General features: G+C 40.4%; 1 protein-coding gene across 2 annotated transcripts; it reads right to left on the bottom strand.

The window, feature by feature from the left end:
* Positions 1-1,585: 1,585 nt before the first annotated feature.
* On the bottom strand, positions 1,586-19,689 carry CTSO (cathepsin O). 2 transcript variants are annotated; one of them, XM_078852494.1, is made up of 8 exons: positions 19,345-19,689; positions 16,461-16,569; positions 14,428-14,561; positions 11,112-11,279; positions 9,996-10,117; positions 6,379-6,542; positions 5,762-5,854; positions 1,586-2,120 (listed from the first exon to the last, which is right to left on the bottom strand). In XM_078852494.1, exons 1-8 carry the CDS (start codon positions 19,525-19,527, stop codon positions 2,098-2,100), a joined length of 996 nt encoding a protein of 331 aa, XP_078708620.1. In that variant the 5' UTR covers positions 19,528-19,689; the 3' UTR covers positions 1,586-2,097. The 2 variants fall into 2 exon arrangements, with proteins under 2 accessions (XP_078708620.1, XP_073197543.2); XM_073341442.2 differs by having other exon boundaries at positions 1,594-3,583; positions 19,345-19,688.
* Between the last annotated feature and the right edge of the window lie 3,417 nt (positions 19,690-23,106).

The following is a 23,106-nucleotide window of genomic DNA, read 5'->3' on the forward strand; positions in this document are numbered from 1 at the left end:
AAAGAGTAACAAAATAAATATCTGATATTCTGTTAAATACTTAGTCTCCATACTTCATTTTTTCACTTCAAATAAATGGCTGTTAAAGCTCTTTATTTCTTTTCTTTTTTTTAAAGGAATTTAGTTGTATAAAAATGGTTGCAGAATGAAGGCATTAGAAAGAGAAGTCCTTTTTTATTTATCCAAAGTACTGGTATAGCAAGGGTAGCAGTAATACAAAGTTCCATCAAACCGTTCTGCCAATTTGCCTCAAATCAGGACTAAAACATATTACCTTATAGGATGTGGAGACAGTAGGTATTCTTGTCCATTAAATCTTTGTATTTGAACACTACAACCTGTTGAGATTGAGGCATAAATTATCAGGTGAAGTTTTTAATACTCTTCATGCTTGTTCACTGAAAATAGACTATCAATAGCAGTTAGATGGAAACAACTTTTAAACGTAAGACCCAAACACAAAAAAATCATTATTGCTCGTATCAGACCTCAGCTAGAACTTGTACTGATGCTATTCTTCCAATAAGTAATAAATGTTACTGCTTAATTGTCCTCACCAGTCTTTCATATCCAAGGAAAACTTCTCTTACAGCAAAGGGGCTTCATTAGAAAGCACAACAAATCCTGCATCTTGGCAGGGGGTTAGACTAGATGACCCTTGCGGTCCCTTCTAATCTCTGGTTCTATAATTCTATGAAAAAATAGAAAACTGTTCCAAATGGAAGCATTATACTTGGCCTCCTTTGTGTTTTAGTTTCTAAAGTCTGCCTTTCAGAAACTGGATGCCATAGTAACTGCCTGTAATTAGAACCCTTTTTGGTATCTCCACTGAGTGGCCTTACCTCACTGGTTTACAAAAGTGAAGTTGCAACCTCCCTCTTGCTAGCCTAAATACATGCATTGCTACCAACTCAATTTTGCTAGCAGAACAAGTTACCAGCAAGACAACTTAAAGAAACAGCACTTTTGCACTCAGGAATTTTCCCTCCTATATTTTGATAATCCAAGATCTGATTAATAGATTCTGAGGCCACAATTGACCATTATGATTATCTAGGCTTACCTCCTGGGTAACACAGGCCATAGAACGTCCCCAAAATAATTCCGAGAGCATATCTGTTAGAAAAGCATCCAATATTGATTTTAAAATGGTCAGAGAGAGATAATCCACCACGACCCTCGGTAAGTAGTTTTAATGAATAATTACTCATTGTTAAAAAAATATGCCTTATTTCCTGTCAGAATTTGCCTCGCTTCAACGTCTAGCCATTGGATCATGTGATACCTTTCTCTGCTAGGTTGAACAGCCAAGTATTAAATATTTGTTCCTCTTATAAGTAAAGTAGATACTTATAGACTGTAGTCAAGTCACTCCTTAACCTTTTCTTTGCTAAGCCAGAATGACAAATGGAGCATAGCACTAACACAAACAGCAAATATTGTGAGACACAGGATAAACTGGGGAGAGTTAGCAAAACTGTAAGTAAACAGAAACAGCAGCCATTACTGGAACTTCATTACGCTTTTCTTATCCCTTTAGCATATTTCGAATATAAGAATAGGATATAAGTGAATGTTCAAAATTCTTTATTTAGAAAGAATATTGTTAAAACACATATTCAACATTGTAATTAGCAAACCTGTTCAAAGTGAACATAGAGCAAAATATTTGTAAAAATCTCTTCACAATTCAACTAAAAGTTACAAATCTGTTTTTATAAAAAAATAACTATTGATTCACAATTATTTCTGCACAGCAAAAACAAACTACCACAGACAAGAAAAACAAAAATTCACAAAAGTTACTAAATAAATATATGATACTGGAATGCTTTAAAATTCAGAAATGACATTGCTTTCTACTCTTATATTCTGCAGATCAAAAAATTCAATGTCTTTATAATCATGTTTCAGAGATTTCCTCTGACCAACACATGGGAGAAGGGCAGAGATAAATGGGTCTTGTACAGAAATGAATCCAGCAATCTGTGGCTAGTGGGATGATCTCTGCGATAAGCCAGTTAAAGGTACTGGTTGGGGAAATACAGAGAGAAAATGAGGTATCTCAGTAGCCATTCTTCATTCTCCTGCTAATAATTAGCGACAACTGATGATTAGCCCTGGAAGAGGATAGACTGTTAGAAGACAGATATTAATATGTAAAACACAAATTTAGTGAATTATAGGCATATTTTAGCCATGACAATCATAGTCTGACTTTCCCTTTTGCTTTGGCAGAAGTGTAATTAATGGAGGTAGAGAGGGGAGATTGAAGCAAGTGCTACTCCAACACTTTTTAAAGAATGAAATGGCCCATCTGCAACCTTACATGCAAAGAGAGGGTACAGCAGATATGCTTTTGTATCTCAGGTTGGTTATTGCAGTACCCCTAATTGGCTAAGTGCTCTCTGAACTAATAGGTAATCAAGTAAATGGGACTACAAGAACTATTAATCCATTCTGAATTCTCCAAAATGCCCTGGCACTTCCCCCCACAAATGTCCTGCCTTGAGGAGCATAAAAACTAGATTTAATAAGATATGAGAGGTGAGGGTCAAAGACACTCAAAGGGAGAGGGTGAGCAGAGATGAAGTTGCATGGTTACACAAGAAGGCATATATACATTTTGATGGTTCCATCACTGTGTGGTATGCTCTCTTTCCTTCCCCCTGCTTCTTTTAGCCTTCATAATACAAGTGAGCTGTTAGGAGAGATTATAATGTGGTTGCAACCTGCTTGTTTAGGTATATAATGCAGAGTGGCCCCTAAGAGGAGAGGCAGAGAAAGCAGAAGAAAGAGAGAAAGTCCATGCTGGTGCAAACAGCACCTGCTGTCAAACAAAGTTACAAGAAAAGCCAATCCAGGCACTTCAGAAAGTACAGGAGTGATAAAGAATTGTCATTTCACACAAGGTTTTTGAAAATAAAAGAGGAGGAAATGGATAGACACATCATGCTTCGCCTCATATTAAAGTGCCTTCAGACTGCACCCTGTCATACCGCTAGATTTCTGGATTGAAAACCTCCAGCAAACAACATTATCTCCTGTCATTTCTTCCCTTGTTCCATTTCATTCTGAACCAATTGTGACATTAGTGACATTCTAGGACTCACTGCCAGGATTTGTCAGTGGGTATTATTTGGGACCGAGAAACTTCCACTGCTCCATGCCTTCCATCTAGGGTTCCCATTTCAAATATTTCAATAGGCGTTGCGTAAAGCTCAAACTTCCAAACTGACCACCACAGTGTGACCCTTGTTTCATCTTTCTTTCTTTCTCAGAACAGAGGGTCAAGTGTATGGTATTCTGCAGAGTTGTCTGTGCAGCCCCACTCAGATTTAGGGGCAGAGACTCTGGAAGCTGAAGCATCTTCCTGAATTCTGGATGTGCCATGTCTGTAATGCCCAGCAGACCAACCCCTCATACAAAAATCATTTTTTAAAATTTTGAAGTAAAATATCTTCATATTGAAGAAGTGTAAATTTACAGAATCCTGGTATCTGCCAAATGACTACTAGCAGCGTGCGTTTTTGTTCGGCCAGTCGGTGTCAAACAAACACAGATGACACTGTGTCTGCTATACCTAGAAGAAGTAAAACACAAACTAGATGTTAAGTATTAAGAACGCATTTTTTTCAAACTAAACTTGCTGTCCCAAATAACCAACTGAAACTTAACCCCCCAAAGTCCTACTTCATGAGCCAGGATAGGTGAAATGCAAAGAAAAAGGAAACAAAATTAAATTGTTTTCCCTTTTACTCCTTTATATTGTATGAAAACAGCTACAGATCTCACCTCCCCAAATAAAATAAAAGAGTTCTCCTTTATTTTAACATTAGAGATCTTCGGTTCTTTTCTTAATGCAACTCTGGTGAACTTACAAAGTGTTAGCACAACTGGATGTTTAAATGTGAGCTGTAGTTTTCCTAGCCTAAGACTCAAAATCCTTTCCCTTTTCCCCTAAGGACTGGAAAAACTGCTGGTAAAATTTTACCATTCAGATGTGCTGCCATGTTTTAGGTCCTCCACAGATTACACAAAGCCCATCTAGAGAAATTTGTGTATACAGTATAGCATGTTTTCTGGAGCCCCACCCTCCCATTTTACCCCCATTTTATCCCAGTTACAGATGTTTGGGGGGCCCTACTACAATTGTCCCTCCTTTTCTACTCTCTTATTAGTGCTCCTAAATGTAGTGGACAGATAGGGTGAGTTAAACAGCCCTGTGTAGTGAGTGGTGGGCATGCCACATTTTCACCACCAAAAGCTCCAGGAAAAAAAGCGACTCAATAATCCTTCCCGATGATGCCCAGGGTACAGAAGTCCACACCCCTGTTCACACTCATTTCAACCCGCTTTGAGTAGCTGTACTTCTCCCAAAGGTGCACCAAAGAACAGTCCCTGAATTCTACCTAACTGCAACTGTGACAGGCTCTTGTCCAAAATGAGGAGGGTAGGAGATGGAAGGGAAAGCTTCTGCATCAATTGAAGAGCCTGTCACAATCTAGTCCTAAATCAGGAAGAACTGTCTAGTTCAAAAAAGAGAAATTAAGAACAGAGAAAAACTAAGATTAATAGATTCATAGAATTTCTACTGCTCCTCTATGTTGAATTTAGGGCACAGGCAATTTGGTTTTGTTTCTTTGCTGAGAAAGATGAAGAGACAAGTGGGTTAATGTGAGAATTATTGAATTAGTGAGCTTTAATTTTACTGATTGTTTTTTTGGTCCACCTCTACAGTTGGCTTGCTTTAGTTATCAAGACTCAAATCAACAGTGTTATCAGGTAGCTAGTTCATACAATAATAAATGAATATTATCAAATTTAAACAGCTAAATAAGGGCCCAATTTTCCTTCCAAGAGGGACTTGGTCCTAGGGCCTGATTCGTGTTGCCCTGATCTTTATGTAATCACATCAGCGGAAAGTGGGTGCAAAATGTTATTCAGGCTGATTTGATACTATTTTATACTTACTTTGCACTACTGTAATTGACTACCCAAGGTACTGAGCAATCGTGAATCAGGCCCTGTATGTGTAAAATATGGAAGGTAAGTCCAAAAAACTGACACATCTAACCTGAGACAGATTAACAAACCCAACATTGCATTAGTTGCTGTTAGGATTCCTGTACAAAAGGTAGTCAGACTAACTACTAATCCAATTATTGTAATCCGATGTGAGACCCTCATTTGGGAATAAGGGTCTGATCTCGTGAACTGCTGACGAGACTTCATCCCCTCACAGAATCAGACCCTAAAAAAGTTCAGAATAAAAATGGCAGATGGTCTTTGTCAGGAGACTTGGTGATGGGTAATTTAGGGACTATTGAAGGAAAACCTGCAGGCAAGAACCCTGCAATCTCTGCAGAATCACCGGGCTGCGCACAGGTATAAGAGTACATGGTTGCAGATTTGCTTGCAGGACTGAATCCTTGCATAATAAGGTTCTCCATGCCCATGTAATTTAACTAAACTAACATGTACTTTAACTTGTTATGCCTTAGAGCTTTAAATTTCCAAGGAGCTTTATGAATATTAACTGATTATTTAAATGTATGAATTAGTGCCACTAGCAAAGATTTTGTTTTATTTACGTGTTGTTTTTCACCTGCACTCATCTCGTCCTCTTTTCATAAATAAAGTGATTTTGTGTTTTTACAATCTGAACTTCTAGCTGAAGTGTTTTCCAGGTCCTTTCACATATATGGAAAAATATTGCCCAGTATGTGCCTTTACTGTTCAAACCAACTGTTTGACTTACCACAGACATTACTACCTATTTTAATATGGGCATAACCATCTATTCCCCATGTGTGTCCCCACGAGTTGCGTACAATCCAGTAAGGGATGCTACCTGTAAAAGGAGAGACATTTTCATAAATAATTACAGAAAACAGCAAATTTCGCAAACCTGATAAGTTAGACAATGCATTAAGAGTTTTATCAGTCCTTATAATTTTTCAGTTCATGGTGACTGGATGTAATGGTAGTGGAATTTACTATTAACAGTATAGCCAACAAGCAGATGTCATACTGCTGCTGGTATAGCAGAGCCTCATTCTTCAGGAACTAATATTGAAACCCTATACTTACATTATATACTAGACTGACAAAATTTATGCTAACCTGTATTCTTATTGCTATGTTGTCAGTGGGACTCTGCAAGGGTGCGGGGGGGAGGGGTCCGTCTGCATGGATCACATTGCAAGTACAGAGCCTATATGGGCTCAACGTTTAACTATTTTTGTTTTAAGATAGATAGCTTAAATATACTAATTTCTAACCACCTTTTTTTTTTTTATAAAAGATAAAATTATTCAGTGAAGCAGAATAAATATAAAAGCCACAGTTTTGTGACTCTAACTAATGAAATTTTACCTGTTCTATCAAAACCAGTGATAAGAACAGCATGATTTGCTTTTCCACTGGAGCAGTGATACTGTATGATCCCACCCAGATAATCCTGCCAGCTAACTGCATCTACTGTCACTGCCAAAGGTCCACAGTTAACAAGCTTCTTTAACATTTCATCTTCCTGGCCACTACGAAAAAGAGAAGAGTCATAATTCAAAACTGTTAGACTTTAATGTGTCAAAACAACTCCATGTCACTCAGCTGATTCTGTCCAATTTAATATTCAAATAACCAAGCTGTTTCCCGTCAAAGTTAAATATCACAGGTTTACATGTCAAGATGAAAACAGGATAAAGTAGGTGATACAAAGCAAAGAATCTGTTTGTATTAAAGAAATGATAATTAAGTAGATTTTGGGTACAATTGTAGGGGAACAGTAGGTACTATGTAACTGTGACTCTCCTCCTCCTCACTTAGAATGGCTTTTGACAATCCATAAAATATGTTAATACACTACAAAGAAAACTTTAATGAGTCCTTAATACGTTTTTTGAAGCTCAAAGTGACTACACCACAACTAAAGTGGGGCAAACCCAAGGAAGGGCAGCTCTGTGGGGGGTTTTTTTTGCGGGAGGGGGCAGGGGAAGGAAGGAAGGAAGGAGGTCAGAAACTGCTGTAAAAAAGGTGCTTTGTAGCAGTGACTCACATCCCGCCCCCTGGCCTGGAATGTGTATAAAGGTACAAAACCCGGGTGGAGACAGTCTCTTTGCTCCACACGGCAAGGAAGCCAGCACCCACCCTCCCAGCTACAGACTAGGGACCGAATGGCTAGGCAGCAGTTCTGCGGAAAAGGACCTAGGGGTGACAGTGGACGAGAAGCTGGATATGAGTCAGCAGTGTGCCCTTGTTGCCAAGAAGGCCAATGGCATTTTGGGATGTATAAGTAGGGGCATAGCGAGCAGATCGAGGGACGTGATCGTCCCCCTCTATTCGACATTGGTGAGGCCTCATCTGGAGTACTGTGTCCAGTTTTGGGCCCCACACTACAAGAAGGATGTGGATAAATTGGAGAGAGTCCAGCGAAGGGCAACAAAAATTATTAGGGGTCTGGAACACATGACTTATGAGGAGAGGCTGAGGGAACTGGGATTGTTTAGTCTGCGGAAGAGAAGAATGAGGGGGGATTTGATAGCTGCTTTCAACTACCTGAGAGGTAGTTCCAGAGAGGATGGTTCTAGACTATTCTCAGTGGTGGAAGAGGACAGGACAAGGAGTAATGGTCTCAAGTTGCAGTGGGGGAGGTTTAGGTTGGATATTAGGAAAAACTTTTTCACTAGGAGGGTGGTGAAACACTGGAATGCGTTGCCTAGGGAGGTGGTGGAATCTCTTTCCTTAGAAGTTTTTAAGGTCAGGCTTGACAAAGCCCTGGCTGGGATGATTTAATTGGGAATGGGTCCTGCTTTTGAGCAGGGGGTTGGACTAGATGACCTGAGGTCCCTTCCAACCCTTATATTCTATGATTCCCTTCCATAGTGGAGGCGAATGGCAGGCTGGGCTGGGCTGGCTCTGGGCTTTACACTAGTTGCCCCTTTTAAAGGGGGGCGTGGAAGGAATTTTTCCTCAAACCACAATTGGCTTCGATAGAGTGTAGTTTTTTCACCTTCCCCACAACGGGTGTCAGGGAGGATGTTTTCTGGTGAGAAGAAAAGGTGGTAGGCCATATGTCAGAACTTATTCTGTAAGGTTGGGCAGATGTTCAATGCAGGTATTCCATAGGGAGGGCAGCCAGTGACCAGATAAATAGCCTGGTAAAGGACTTAAAAGGAGGTACTGGATAATGGAACAGAACGTGGGAGGGGGTTGGGGACTCCTATGACTGGTACAGCTGGGAGCCAACCCCCCACCCCATTCTCATAGCCCTTCTTAACCCTCTTACAAGGGTGGTGGGTGGTAAGGTCCAAGCCATAGGTCGGCTGGGGGACCTGGACGGAAACAAATGGGGGCTGGTGGAAGACACAGAGAATTGATTTGAACAAGCATGGATTTGCCTGCATTGTACACTTTATCTTCCGGGTAGTCCCAGACATCTATATAATAAAGTTGCAGCCTGATTAAAACCCACAACAAGTCTCCTGTCCTTCTTGCGGTATACCCAGATAACAGCTTTTCCCCCAAAGTGTAGGCTTTGGACAATTGGTCACCAAAGCTGTATTAGAATATGTATTAAGTATTACATTTTAGCTAACAAAACTGCAATTCTAATGAAATATAACTAAATGTTTTAGTGAAAGAAGGTATGCTGTACAACGAATGTGTTGGCTAACATCACTAGTCAATCATTAATGGGAATTTCTAAATTAGTTTGTCCACTTACACTTTTCTGTAGTTATTTTAAATGTATTGCTCTCAGAACACAAGCAGTTAAATCAAGTGATTAAGACCCTCTCACAATTCTTTTTTTACTGGAGTTATGCAATGGCCCTGAAATATTCTCAGCCACTCTAAGTATTATTAGTTTGGTTATTACCAAAATTATTCAACAATAAGCTACAGAATTACTTATTTTTAGCTTTCAGAGTGGTAGCCATGTTAGTCTGTATCACCAAAAGCAACGAGGAGTCCTTGTGGCACCTTAGAGACTAACAAATTTATTTGAGCACAAAAGCTTATGCCCCTATAACTTTGTTAGTCTCTAAGGTGCCACAAGGACTCCTTGTTTTTTATTTTTACCTGTTTGTGTCTGATTGTCAGCCTCCTGCTACTGGAATGATTTTTCATGTGGTGTTTCTGAAAGCAAATTGTATTCTAGTGACAATAATTGAAAAAAATTAGAAAGTCAACCTAGTGCAAAATTAAAAAGAAAACAAGTTGTCTTTACCAATTTCAGTCAACAGCAGTGTTTGCTCAAGTCACAGGCTGGAAAGTGAGGGATGTTTGCAGTGGAAAGGAATGCAAATATATATGGACTGAAGTAATCAAATGCTTGCTGATTTTTTTTTTCCGTGAAGTTTGATGACAGCACTAGAATCAACATGCATCCGACGAAGTGGGTATTCACCCACGAAAGCTTATGCTCCAATATGTCTGTTAGTCTATAAGGTGCCACAGGACTCTTTGCCGCTTTTACAGGTCCAGACTAACATGGTTACCCCTCTGATACTTAGCACTAGGATCCGTTGTTCATGAGGCATAGGTGACTTAACATTCAAAAAGTACTTGCATAAAATTGAAACCAAAGAGAGAATGCACTTTGACTTTTTAGGAGCTGAAAATTATTTTTACTATGATCCAGACCTGAAAAGAGCTCTGTGTTACTGAAAAGCTTGTCTCTCTCACCAACAGAAGTTGGTCCAGTAACACATATTACCTCACCCACCTTGTCTCTCTAATATCCTGGAACCAACATGGCTACAACAACTGCATTTTACTCTTACTGCGATTTAAAGGATCTGGACCACAAATGCCCAAATGAGTATGATTTTATATACGGCGGCAAGATTAACATATACCTGTATGACTGACTAATGCCATAAGTAAAAATAACCTTTGGCTTCCCAATGCAGTGAAGGCTCTGGCTTCACTTCATAGCCCATGGACACAGGGAAGAGGTACAGCAAATAAAAAGAATCAATAGTGGTTACCTGAAGTCATAAGCAGCATAATCTGTGATTGAAACTCCAAAATCAGAGGGCTGGAAATAATGGCACAGTCCAGTTTGAGCTTTAAAAGTGTATTCAGAATCTTTCACCAATTTTACTTGTGTCTGCAAGAAGATATATTAATGAATGTTTGGTGCTAAAGAGGGTATAAAAGCTGGTCTCTTGAGTAATCTCCTGGCATTGCAGAATTCCAAGTGGTGTGGAGCCTGTGCATTCATGCACACTAACCCCCTACAGAAGTTTTAAGAACCACTGAAACCTCATGAGTACCTCTGTAAAATATTGTATTCACAAACAATTCATCTTATATGGCCAAAACCTCAAGCCAGCATCTGAACAGCTGGGGCTGGGCTGGCAGGGGAGAACTCAGGGAGGAATCCTTCTTCTCCAGCCACAGTGCAGCTGTGAACCTTCTACACAGGCTACTTCCACCTACTGGCTAATGAAACACCCTCTGTATGCCTTGTATGCCTTTGGTGGAAGGAAGAGGACCTATGCAGCAATGTTTCTATCCATTTCAGCTTCCTGAGCTGCCATGCAAGGAGTCCTGCAAGAATGGGGATGTGCACCCCATATAACAAAAAATTAAATTAGTCATCTGGAGTTGTTACTATCCTGACTCACATCCACCTTATTCCTCAGGAAGGGAGAGCTCTTTAAATAGAATACTTTGGCATGTAAATCCATATTATGACAGTTAAATAAATGGCTTATTTTACAGTGGCATGGAGTGCCTGCCCCTTCTGTTTGTCTGAATGGGAGCTTAGGTTCTTAACACCACTGAAAATCAGGCCCTAAAATTCATGGTGAATTGAAATTAAGATGCTGTTGAATTCCAGATGCTGTTTTGCTCATAGTGGATCCCTGAGGGCTGATCTGTTGCATTCATAAGCAATGAATTTAAATCTTCCAACTTATACACAGTTCAAACTTTAGGTACTCTGGATTCCATGTGGAACTAACTAGGTCCCAATAACTTAGACATGTTGTAATCCATGCACATTTTGTGCTATCTGCTGTTTTTTATTTTTTTTTTATAAAATACATTAGTATGGAAATCTCTAAGGAACAGTTTAAGATTTATGAAAAGACTCAGACCTGATTCAGCCAGCTGAGAGCACCAACAGTAGAGCCACCATGGCAGCCGTAATTGTTGTATGAACAGTCAATGACCTGTTGTACACTGAGTTCTTCCAGATTATTCCCTTTGATTGCATAGGCAGATTCTATTCCACCCACAATGCTGAAAGCCCAGCAGCCTCCACACTGGGGGGGGAAAAAATCCAATATTTGTCATTGAACAGTTTTCTGCCTATAACTGCTAAACAAAAAACAAAAAAAGAAAAGGAAGTAGCTTAAATAGAGTATGTTTCTTCTTATTGTTTTAATTATTGCAGCATCAGACAAAAATCACAGTAAACAGTGTCTTCTTGTATCCAGTATCATGTTTTAAAATTAAACTTAGCCTTTTTACTATTTCTTATAGAACAATGAATTTTCTTCTGTACTCCTCCATGATTTAGCATTCCTAATTTCCTGTTCTAAGAACTCTTTCTATACTCCTCTCCAATTTATCCTTACTAACACTAACATGATCTCTTCAGTATACAGACCCTAAACCACTCTCTGTCCTGTGAATAATATTCTCCTAATCTGGGTTTTGACTCTTTTGTTATACTGGAACTTTTTTTTTTTTACCAAATAATTTTGTTTTGTTTAGAACTAGATGGAATTTTTTAAAATTAACATGATGTAATTAATAAGGATATATCTAGTCTATTTTCAACAGTTATGTTTAAATAATGCTTGCTACAGAAAGTTGATATGTCTAATTTATATTTTGAAAAGCAACAATTAGGTGAAAGAATGAAACGACAACACATAAAGGGTCAGGCACAAGGCATAAATGATTGGAGGAGCATGATTTAGGGTATGTCTGCATCACAATAAAACACCCATTGCTGGTCCAGATCAGCTGACTTAGGCTCACGGGGCTTGAGGGCTCTAAAATTGTAGAGCAGATGTCCAGGCTTGGACTGGAGCCTGGGCTGTGAGACCTTCCCCAAGCATGGGTTCCCAGAGCCCACACTCCAGCCCAAGCCCGGACATCCATACTGCAGTTTTATAGCTCCGCAGCCCAAGACCCAAGAGCCTGGGTCAGCTGACCTGGGTCAGCTACGGGTGTTTTATTGCAGTGCAGACATACCCAAAGGGACTATTATACTATGAAGAGTCAAAAGAGAGAATAATACTGGGCCAGGTTCTCAGCTTTATACAAGTTACAGTTAATGCAGCAGTGAACGAGGGGCATCAGAGAATGAATAATGACTCCCTGATTCTCCTCCTGGTCTTCGGTGCAGGTTAGAGCAGCCTAGTGTTTGCTTCAGCAGGCTACTGTAACTAGGTTGAGATAGCTGGAACCAACTTTGCTATGGCTACCCTTCTGCCTGCCACTGATATGTCCCTGCCTGCTCCCAACAGACTACCTGTAGGGTTTGTGGAAAGGGAGGCACTGGAATTGAATTCTACATCCCTTGGAGACTTCCCCACACTGAGGGAATTCCTAGCAGAGAGTCTGTTTAGCTATAGTTAACTAGTTAACATAGCAATAGCCTCTCACTTTTGAGCTACTAATAGAAACAAATAACAAGGCTGGGTAGTAAATTTGTCTCATTCTGTTTAGAAAAATACAAAGGCTTGAACATGTAAGTCTGGGGGTGTAAATAGTTTTAGTCAATCAGACTGGAGATTTAAAAACCATAGATGTATCAAGTGTATACTATTATATAACTCTATAGCTTGTAGACATTTTAACTGACCTCTACACAGGTAAAGGTACTCAATTATAATGTATATGGGAATAATTCCTTTCCTTATACTGGTGTAATTTAAAAATCAGTACACAAGCAAACCATATACTATATCAAGGTATTTTTGTTCTGATCATACATTAAAAAGTAATGTTTGTTGCCTATAATCAAAGGAGTTTAGAAGTCCTTTATATATTCCAAGAAACTTCATTATGCTGTAAAATCTAGCTAATTAGAGCTTTGTCTTATCAATCATAGAATATCTGGGTTGGGAGGGACCTCAGGAGGTCATCTAGTCCAACGCCCTGCTCAAAGCAGGACCTTTTACATACCTTTTTCAATACTTTTATATCAGTTGGATTTCTTCTTTTTAATGAATTTAGACATTTATTGGGTTTATGTTGTTATTTTTTTCAGACAAGCCCTCCCATGCACTTGTGAAAACAAACTGTTTAAATCTCAAGAGGCTTTCCTGTTGCATGTCAGCACTGCATTCAAAGAACTGCTCTTGAGTCAGTAACACATAAAGTGTATAGTAGAACTGATCTCAAAATCAGAATTTCCATCCCAATTTGGGACAAAAGTCAAAATATTGACATTTTTCAGAGAACAGAGAGTTCTGAAAAATTTGGATTTAGAAGCATTTAAGTGTTTTGTTTTGATACTTTTTATTGAAACAAAATATTCCAACACTCCCAAATCAAAAACATTTAATTTCAGTTTTTCACAGCAAATCAAAACATTTCATTTTAACTGAGTTCATCACTGAGCTGTGTCCATCTGAGCTACAGGAGCATGTCAGGGTTAGGGTACCTCAGGACCCAACTGCTCTTTGTGGGATGGACTCCCTGGTCATGTTTTGATTTAGGGTGACCAACTTGAAATAAAATATTTTGTTTAGATTTTCTCAAAGGAAAATAAAAAATGTTGGCAACATTAACATTTTCTCCACAGAAAATTTTGGTTTTGCAGAAGACACATTTTTCTACGAAAAACCATTAGACAGAAAATTTCCAATTAGCTCCAGTATATAGATACATGGTAGTCACATTATTTAATACAATTAAGGCAGCTCCAGATATTCATTGTCATTGTTTTGGGAAATGATCCCTGTCATTTATATATCTGTATATCCCCTTCTGATCTCTGTGATCATAATGCCCTTTTAAATGAAATTTTAAGCTTAACAGTGCCTTTCATCTAAAAGGATCCTAAAATAGAGTACATAAAAATGATAACATCCACCACTGAAATGCAGCCATTTCTGAGGACGAATAAACTGATTTTTAGCAGAGCACAGCAACATTAGTGTACAGCAAACAAACAGACACTACGTGTGAGTTTTACGTAGGCAAAATATAATCTCTATAATCTGAATTTGAACGGGACCCTTAGATTAAGCCTTCCTCCAGTGAATGCCACTCTACAAATTAATCAGACAATGATGTACGCTGAAATGTATCATATGCCATGTAGAACTCCTTTTCAAGCCTGAGCATGCCACCAGGAGCAGTCCAGGTAGGAGACATTTATTAATCCTAATCCATAATATGTGCAACAATAAAATACTGAATGTTAGGAAGAAAAGAAAATCCAGAGCTTACTGTTTGCTGATTTCTCACTTGGGTGACAACATTCTTGTCCCTCCAGTCAAACTTTGTTGGTAACAGTGTTTCCTTTCTCTTCAGCACTTCTGTGTATCTGGGAACTCTGCAAGGTGTGCTTCTTAAATAAATAGCTAAACACAGACATACAAACAATTTTTAAGGTGTAATAGTTTGTGTAACATTACAGAAAGAACACTGGAAAGTTATTAAAATCTGTTTGTGAGCTTTAGTTTTGAGTACCATACAGCATTTTAAATTCTTTTCAAATATATAAAGATAAAATTCAAGTAATCCAAAACAATTACTATATTCTAGATCTATTTTAAAATAAACTGTATTCCTAGCAAAAGGGATACCTCTGGAATTTGAGTGTGGGCCTATCTATTAGGGGATTCTATTAGAGCTGGTCAAAAAATTGGACAAAAATTGATTTTTGGAAAACAACCTGAATTTTTTCACTTTTAAATTTTTCACAAAATTTGTTATTTTTCATTTTCGTGGAAAAAATCCCATGCATTCTTAATTTTTCCCTTCGCTCCTCCCCACCCACTGGAAAAAGGAGGGAGGGAATAAAAACAATCAATAAGCACTGAAAAACAAATGCCTGTCAAATGAAAAATTTCGTTAAAATGTTCATTGCAAGTGAAACCTCATCCTTCAGCAAAAATATTTTTGATCTGTTCTAGATCTTACTAGCCTGTGCCAGTGTCTATTTCACTCATCATTTCAGTCTAGGCCATCGTTTTTCCTTCCAAAAGGCTGATGGATTGAAAAACAGCCCACGAATTTCAATAGATAAACCCACCAATATTTTGGCCATCACAGATATCTAATTGCAAACAAGTACAGCTGTGGCAGGCAAAGTTTTTTCCAGTTTAGATGATGCACAGTTTTCAGTTCCATAAAGTGATGAAGAAAAGCTTCAAAGGGGAAGGATTTAACCCCAAAAGTGTATAACATATACATTTATGAATGCAATAGGCAATAGCCACCTAAGCCACACATTTATCCAGGCTTAGTGGACTGGGACTCAGGAGATGTGGGTTCTATTCCCGGCTGCGCCACTGGCCTGCTGGGTGACATTTGACAAATCACCTTGCCGCTCTGTGCCTCAGTTTCCCCATCTGAAAAATGGGGATAAGGACAGCTAATGATTAAAAGTACTGCAGAAGAGCTAGGCCTTATTACTGTGCTATAAACAGATAACAGTCAAGAAAGTTTAAGATTTAGGGCAAAAGAAGACTGATTTTTTAAAAAGTCATGGGCATTAATTTTACTTTTTTGTATCAGATTTTGTAAAATTGCTTCTTTGTATGTCTGTACATAAAACCATACTCTATGACTCTCCACCTGAAGTATAGTTTTATTTGTGTGGTGGTGCTTGATAGAGGTTTGGTGGGTTGGCAATGGACCTTTCATCCAAACCTCTTTCACGGATTGGCAATTCCATTGTGTCACCAGTGTGGTCAGATCCAAAGCCCACTGATGTCAGTGGTAGTCTTTCCCTTTACTTCAGTGAGCTTTGGATCAGGCACTGAATTGGAAAGTCAGTCCTACAAAGCCTAAAAATGATTTAACACAGCTAGACCAACATATATAGCAAACGTGTGTGTTTCCTTAAGGACCATCACAATGCAGAAGTATTTTCAGTCAATCTTTGAGAACACCTAGATGTTTTCTCACACAGCATAAAAGCGGTTCAGCACACTTCTTTTAATACTTCGTGTGTAACAGATCAGCCTTTCAACTTGATGGCTGTAGCTAAAGGACCTTCTTAACACCAACAGAAAGAAACAGACAACAGTTTGGTTTCTGAATCAGGTTCAAGTTCTGTGGCAATCCAACCTTGCGAACCCAAGCGAGCACTGCTGTAGCATTCAGAAATACTTACAGAGACTTTAATCAGTACTAAATATAGTTAACTGTTTGCTAATTTGAAACAATTTGTTAATATGACAAGAAGAGGGGAGGGCAAGAATTACAGAGCAAAATAATAAAAATATGAGATTAGCAGCATGTTAGTTCTTTACCTTTAAAATCTTCAGGAAACAAGTGAGAAAACTGATTTATTCCATAAAAAGCAGTCATGTTGTCACCTGATGATAAAGAATTCAAACGCCTAATTCTTTTAATACTTTCCTAGAAAAGAAAATTACAAATTCCTGAATTTCTATTCATTTAAGAAATTTAACCATCTTTGCAGGGCTTGTAGCGTTTACCCAACATCTACATGTCTGAGTACTAAGCATATTAACCAAGGGCTAATATGAAACCACAAGTGCTTGCAGAATTTAGGGACAAAAACTTTGTGTCATCTTTATTATGTGTTGTATTTAGTTGTAACATTCTCTATCAACTTTCTGTGTTTTAAACTGTCTCTTACTTTTGTTGTAGCTTCTTTCCATTCTTGGCTTCACTTTACCTTTTCTTTTCTCTATAGAGCACAGTATATCTTTTCCTCTGCTGTCTTTGGTGTCTCATTTCTTCTTTTCCTTCTCTCTACCTAAAATCCTTACATCTTTTTTTCCTTTCTCTATATCACATACCACTTTCTCTTTTATTCTCTCCTCCCATATATAATTTTTCTCTTCTTCCACTACCCCTTCCCTCTCTCTAAGTATAGGTTCACAAATAGATATTTAGAATACTTTGCAAACTTTATTTTGGGTCAAGCAAATATGGCCATTCTGAAAAACAGAAGATGTAAGTTATCTGGTACTGGGATTGCTGATGTTCTTTGTTTTGTTTATGATTAGTGGTTGTATGCCTTTGTTTGGAGTTTAGATATTATACTCTATATATGATTTGGCTCAATTTATTCAGCTATGGGCTATTGGAAATGCATTTTCCAATATTATGATGGGCAATTGTTTTTGAAGTTGTAATTTTTTTCTTGTTTCTAACACATTTTATGTACTGATTGTATCTCTCTCTCATACGCACAAACACACTCACTCTCTCTCTCTCTCCTAAGAGGTTTCAGAGTAGCAGCCGTGTTAGTCTGTATCCGCAAAAAGCAAAGGAGTACTTGTGGCACCTTAGAGACTAACAAATATATTTGAAAATAAGCTTTTGTGAGCTACAGCTCACTTCATCGGATGCATGCTTCTTCTAACTTATCCCATCAATTCCTCATCTCTCCCCTGCCCACTCCCACTTACACATCCAACCACCAAAAACGCCACCATCATCATCTGACAGAGAACTGGGCAAACTCAGGGTTTTTTGTTAGATCAAGGCTGACACCTTATGGGGAAATTGAAAAGTACAGATAGTAGTTTGGGGAAATCTTTCCTCCAAACAGAGCCAGGTTTTGTGGCCCAGGAAATCCATTGCTATGCCTCTACTCTTATTTTGAAAGAAGATTTCAGTTTTCATTTTCTTTAAAATGTCAATGCAAACTTTAGTACACAGTGGTGAATGAGGCCCAAAGTGTTTTCAATCCTCTGACTAAATATCCTTTTCTTCCTGAATTGATCCATTTGTAATCACTTGTCACTTGCAATGTTACAGTTCCACTCATTCTCAAAAAGAAAAGGAGTACTTGTGGCACCTTAGAGACTAACCAATTTATTCTCAGTCATCCGTAAAATTCCTGGGGGAAAAACAAGGTAGACAAGACAAGATAGGTCTGATTCTCCACTATGTTTTCCCTGGTGTTATCTATTTATATCCCTGCAAAGAATGCAGAAGCCATAACCATTCTGATTTGCTGATATTTCACACCCACTTAACACCTTTGTAAATCATTACACAAGGTGCAAGACAGTGCAGAATAAGGCATATATTTAATGTGAAAATTCAGGCATCAATTTAAATACAAATCTTAATTCTTTCTTTAATACATCTAAAAGCAAAAAACCACAATTCCCTCCTTTTCCATATTACCTTTAAAAGATGTGTGAGGCACATAAGACTTGTTCCCATTTCACCACATACTACATAATCCCCCCACCACACAACACTGATTGAAATTTACATATACTGCTTCCTGTCAGCTATAGGATCAAGAATGGCCATATATTCACGATGGTGGGGGAATGTTTTAGCAGCAGTTTACGACCATGCAAAGGGACAGCTTTGGGAGCTGAGGTGGGGAGAGGGCAGTAGGTGGCAGATATGGAGGCTGAGCAGCAGGCAGGAGGGCTGGGTGGCGTGTATGGAGGCTGAGCAGCCAAAAGGCAGGGTGGGTGGTGAGTATGGAGGCTGAGTGATTGGCAGGCAAGAGATCTAGGTGGCACCTATGGAGGCTGAGTGGCAGGCTGGGGGGTACTATGGAGACTGGGTGGCTGGCAGGCTGGAGGGATGGGTGACTGGGTGGCAGGAGTGCCTGGCAGGTGTGGAGGCTGAGTGGCAGGCCGGGGAGTAGCAGCTATGGAGACGTGGTGGCTGGCAGGCAGGTGTGGAGGGTTAGCGGCCAGCCAGAGGGGCGGGTGACCGGAGTGGAGGCTGGGCAGTCGGCTGGCAGGAGGGGTGGATCATGGATGGCAGGTGTGGAGGCTGTGCAGCGGGCAGGACTGGTGGTGGGTATGGAGGCAAAGGGGGCTGGCTGGCCGGCCGGCCGGCCGGCAGGAAGGGTTGATGGCGAGTATGGGGGAAGAGCTGCCAGCCACGTGTGGGTGGGTGGCACATAGTGGGCCCTCTTCCTGACCCGTTCTGCCACGCAGAGGCAGTGGGTGGGAGGCCCCGGGCAGGGTAGGGGGGCGGGGCAGGGCAGGGCGGCTGGCTCTGGGGAGGTACACGGGCAGGGTGGGTGGGTTGCAGGCAGGGAGGCGCCGGGGGTGGCAGGGTGCAGGACGGGGAGCTGCCGGCAGAGACGGGGCGGGCCTGCGGCCGGAGAGGCAGAAGCCGACCTAACCCCCTTCCTTAGCGCCCCCCTCCCCCCGGGGGAGCGCAGGAGCAGTCGGTACCTACCCGCAGGGCGGCCTCCTCCCGCCCATCCCCGCCGCCCCAGCGAGCCCGGGTGAGGTTCCGGAAACCGGGCAACTCCGTGCGGCCGCCGCTGCTCCCCTCTGGCTGGGTCCCCGCGGGGCGCGGGGAGGAGCCGCCCCCGCCGGCGAGCAGGCGGCACAAGAGCCAGAGCCCCAGCAGCTTCATGGAGCCCGGGGCTGCTCGCCGCGCCAGCACCCGGGGGTCTAGTTTCCCTTTCACTTTCCGGGCTCCGGCGGCTCCGGCTCCTCCTGTCCCGGCGGCGGCAGTGTGTGCAGCGCGCCGCTAGGAGCGCGCCTCACTGGAGCCACCCTCCCCGGAGCCACCCTCCCCCCGGCTTTCGTCCGACTGATACTTTCACCAGGCGTCTGCAGCCTCCCGCTCCCTGCTGTAGGAAGGGACAACTAACGTCATGCTTCGGGCCTTAATCCAGCCGCTACCTCCTAGGGGTGAGACTCTCCCGTGGGCAGATTATCACACATCTTCCTATTGGCGGGTTTTCACAGCTTTTCCCAAGGCCATTGTTGGAGACAAGATACTGAGCAAGTTGCTGCACTATGGGGCTGAGCCAGTCTGGCAAGTCCTATGTTCCTAAATAGGCCCTCATCTTTCCTGACTACTTTAAAATAGCTTTAGGATTTCCAGCACAATTGTGGTTGGCCCTTGTACGGTTTTGTCTTGTCCAAACAGCTTTTTCTGTTTGTTTGGGTTTTTGTTTTTCCTGGTTATCTTGGGTTGTCACTTAATCCTGCAAACAGTTATAGGCATGTTTAACATTAAGGACTTCAGTCCCATTAAGTTCAATGAGACTAGTCAGGAGTTTAAAGTTAAGCATGTGGGTATGTGTTTGCAGGAGTGGTGCCTATGAATGTTTACACTCTGAGTGTATGTGAAGAGGACAAAAATCCTTTTGTAAATTTCTATCACTTAAGCTCTAGCAAGTGAAGGTTTTATTTATAAATAAGTAATACATTTACATGATTACATTTATTGCATTGCTTTCCAGCTGGTTTGATTTCTTAAACATTTCTGCTCCTTCCCTCATGTATTTGTTAAAGCATAATAAAAATGTGGAAAGGCATTCTCTTTCACTGGCCATAATACAACTAGCCAATCTTGTGATTCCGTGGATAGGAAGTAGGGTTGTTATTACTGACTCTGAAGGTAAATGGTCTGAACCATGAAGCTGATTACCTTTGCTTGTACACTATAATATAATTATAAACTTAGTGTCATAGTATCTGCCTTTAAAAATCAAGCTACAATGTTAGTGCTGATGACCATTTGTGACATTCAGTGCTTCTGCTGACAATATAAACATAAATGAAAAAAATGCCATCTAAATGAAATGTAGGACCTGTAAATTTCAGTTTTGGACTACTGTATAAAAAGTGTCTAACTTACAAGCATTTGTTCAGGCATCAAAAGAAGTTACTTGTCATAGTAGCAAAAATAGCTGCCTTTCCCTCTCCTTTTTGCCCCCAAACAAAGGAGAATTAGGGTAACTGAGAAAACTGCCAGAAAAAAAATAATGAAAAGGGTCAGTCAATGATACAGGGCATAGTTCTATTACCACTGATTAGAAGGAAGGGTTGGGGAATACTTTGGTGTATTGGATGGAGTAAGAGGTACTGGAAAGGGATGTTATCCCTGTGGGGGCAGAGTTAGGGTTGTGGTTAGTGGACTGTGGTGTACACCGGTAATGGTAAGCTATGTGTCTGTGTGGAAAACAGTGGCGAGTATGCTCATTTATGTCCTTCCTTTCAACGGCCACATTCTTACTCTCCTCAGTGCTTACTCTGATCTGACTTCCATTTGCCAGCTAATGGTTGATGATTTGCTGACTGTGGAACTGTAGAGGGAGTTGGTATTGTAATTGTACTGCTCACTGAAGTGCAGGTATCTGTTTTGTAGGGATAGGCAGATGGGGAGCCTGGTAGCTGCAACTCTTTGGGGAGTTCAGCTACCAGCTGGTCTATCTTTAGCTAGTGCATGTCCTTTGGCTTGCCAGTTCCCATTATTAATCTGATAAGTGTCATCATTACAACGGGATCAACCAAATTAGCCTACCTCCCATAGAGCTACTGTAACAGATTTAAGACCGATGAACTATGCATTATTCTCCTAAACTTTGAGGAAAAGCTTAAAAATCATTTACCCAATCATGCTGTGAAGACCCCAGTTCATGCTGGAACATTGTTTGAACTTTGCTTCAAGAAATGGACATTTGTTGTTATGTTGAAGGGCTGCTAAGGCACACATATTTTGAGTTTGTTCAAGGTTTTCTTAATCTGATTTAAGATTGTTTGGACTACAAGGATTATTGGAAATGCTAGTCAAGCTGCTGTAAATAATTTTGATGCTTTCCATGGAATGTGTAGCATAAAACCCAGAACAACCCAAAAGTGGGCAAGGGCTTATTTCATCTATGTTTTTACTTTTGTTGGGTTGTGTTTTGTGTCTGTCCTTTTTTGCTTGTCTTTATTTTCTGATCCATATTATAAATATCAAACCTATTCAATGTCAAGCCAGCATGTTTTTTGGGTTTTATCAATGTACAGTCCAAGATTTGGTTTTGTCTGTTTCTCAGACACTGTCTCTGTGAGTTCCTACCATTGAGAGAGAGTGAGAGAGAGAAATTTTATCTAGCAGTGTGACTACACCTCTGAATCAGCCTTTCCAATCTGATATTAGTTGGTTTAGAGATCCTGGCTACTTGCGGGGAAAAAGCCACCACTCCAGCCTGTGTTGTGCTATACAAAGCACACGGGATCTTTTATAAGAGAGAAGGCAAAAACACCATATTTATTGAAAATTCAACAGTTAGCCTATGCTTTTCAGCTACACACACATACACATCATGCACACAGTCCTGCCAGTTGATGTTTTTTATAGTTACCAGTCTGGATCAATCTAGTGGCCAGCCAGAATGGTCGCAGAGGGGAGCTGGGCTTTGTTGGTTGTGATCCGATGCTCCTGGAGTAGTGGCAAGACGAACCTAAAATCCCATGGCAAAGCACCCTATTCTTATAGTTCCTTTTCTCTGTTGAAGTCTATGGATTTTGCTGTGTCAGTCTGTGACAGGTTACTACTTAATTGGTGTCATCTTCTGATGTAAACATTCCAATTCACCTCCGAGAGGGTTATCCTGTCCTGGTTCTGATTTAATCGATTGTCCTGTCTTTGGCTGTGCCAGCCTTCAGCTCAGGGTCATCAATTTGCCCTTCCTTCTTTATGGATGTGCATTGATGATTTTCTGGTGTCTTTAAGTCTCTTTACTCCTTTTTCCTTGACCATCTGGCTATAACAATGGCCTTCACACCTTATCTTTTCCTGATGTATACATTCCTCATTCGCACAAACAGTCTTTTTACAGAGACCTTTGAGAATACAAACAGTATCAGTTTATTTTGGATCTCCTTAACATAGACATAGTACAAGATCCTGTCTTTTTACTTACTAAACCTTAAAACAAAGAAATCTATATTTAACTAGAGTGTCTAATTTGTAGTACATATAGTAGACATTATAACTTATCCTAAAACAAAAGGGTGACCATAATCAGTCATAAGGATTGTTCTGGTCTGTCCTTGCTGTAACATCAGTACAGACACTGGCAGTCTGTCAGATGCATTCCTACCAATGTCCCAGAGGGTCATTCCTTTCTGCTATTCAAAAAGGGTGGCTGGTAAAATGAAATCAAGACATACACTTGTACCTCTATTCTTATAGTAAAATTATAAGATC

This window comes from Lepidochelys kempii, chromosome 4 (assembly GCF_965140285.1).
Source record: "Lepidochelys kempii isolate rLepKem1 chromosome 4, rLepKem1.hap1, whole genome shotgun sequence".
Lineage (NCBI taxonomy): Eukaryota > Metazoa > Chordata > Testudines > Cheloniidae > Lepidochelys > Lepidochelys kempii.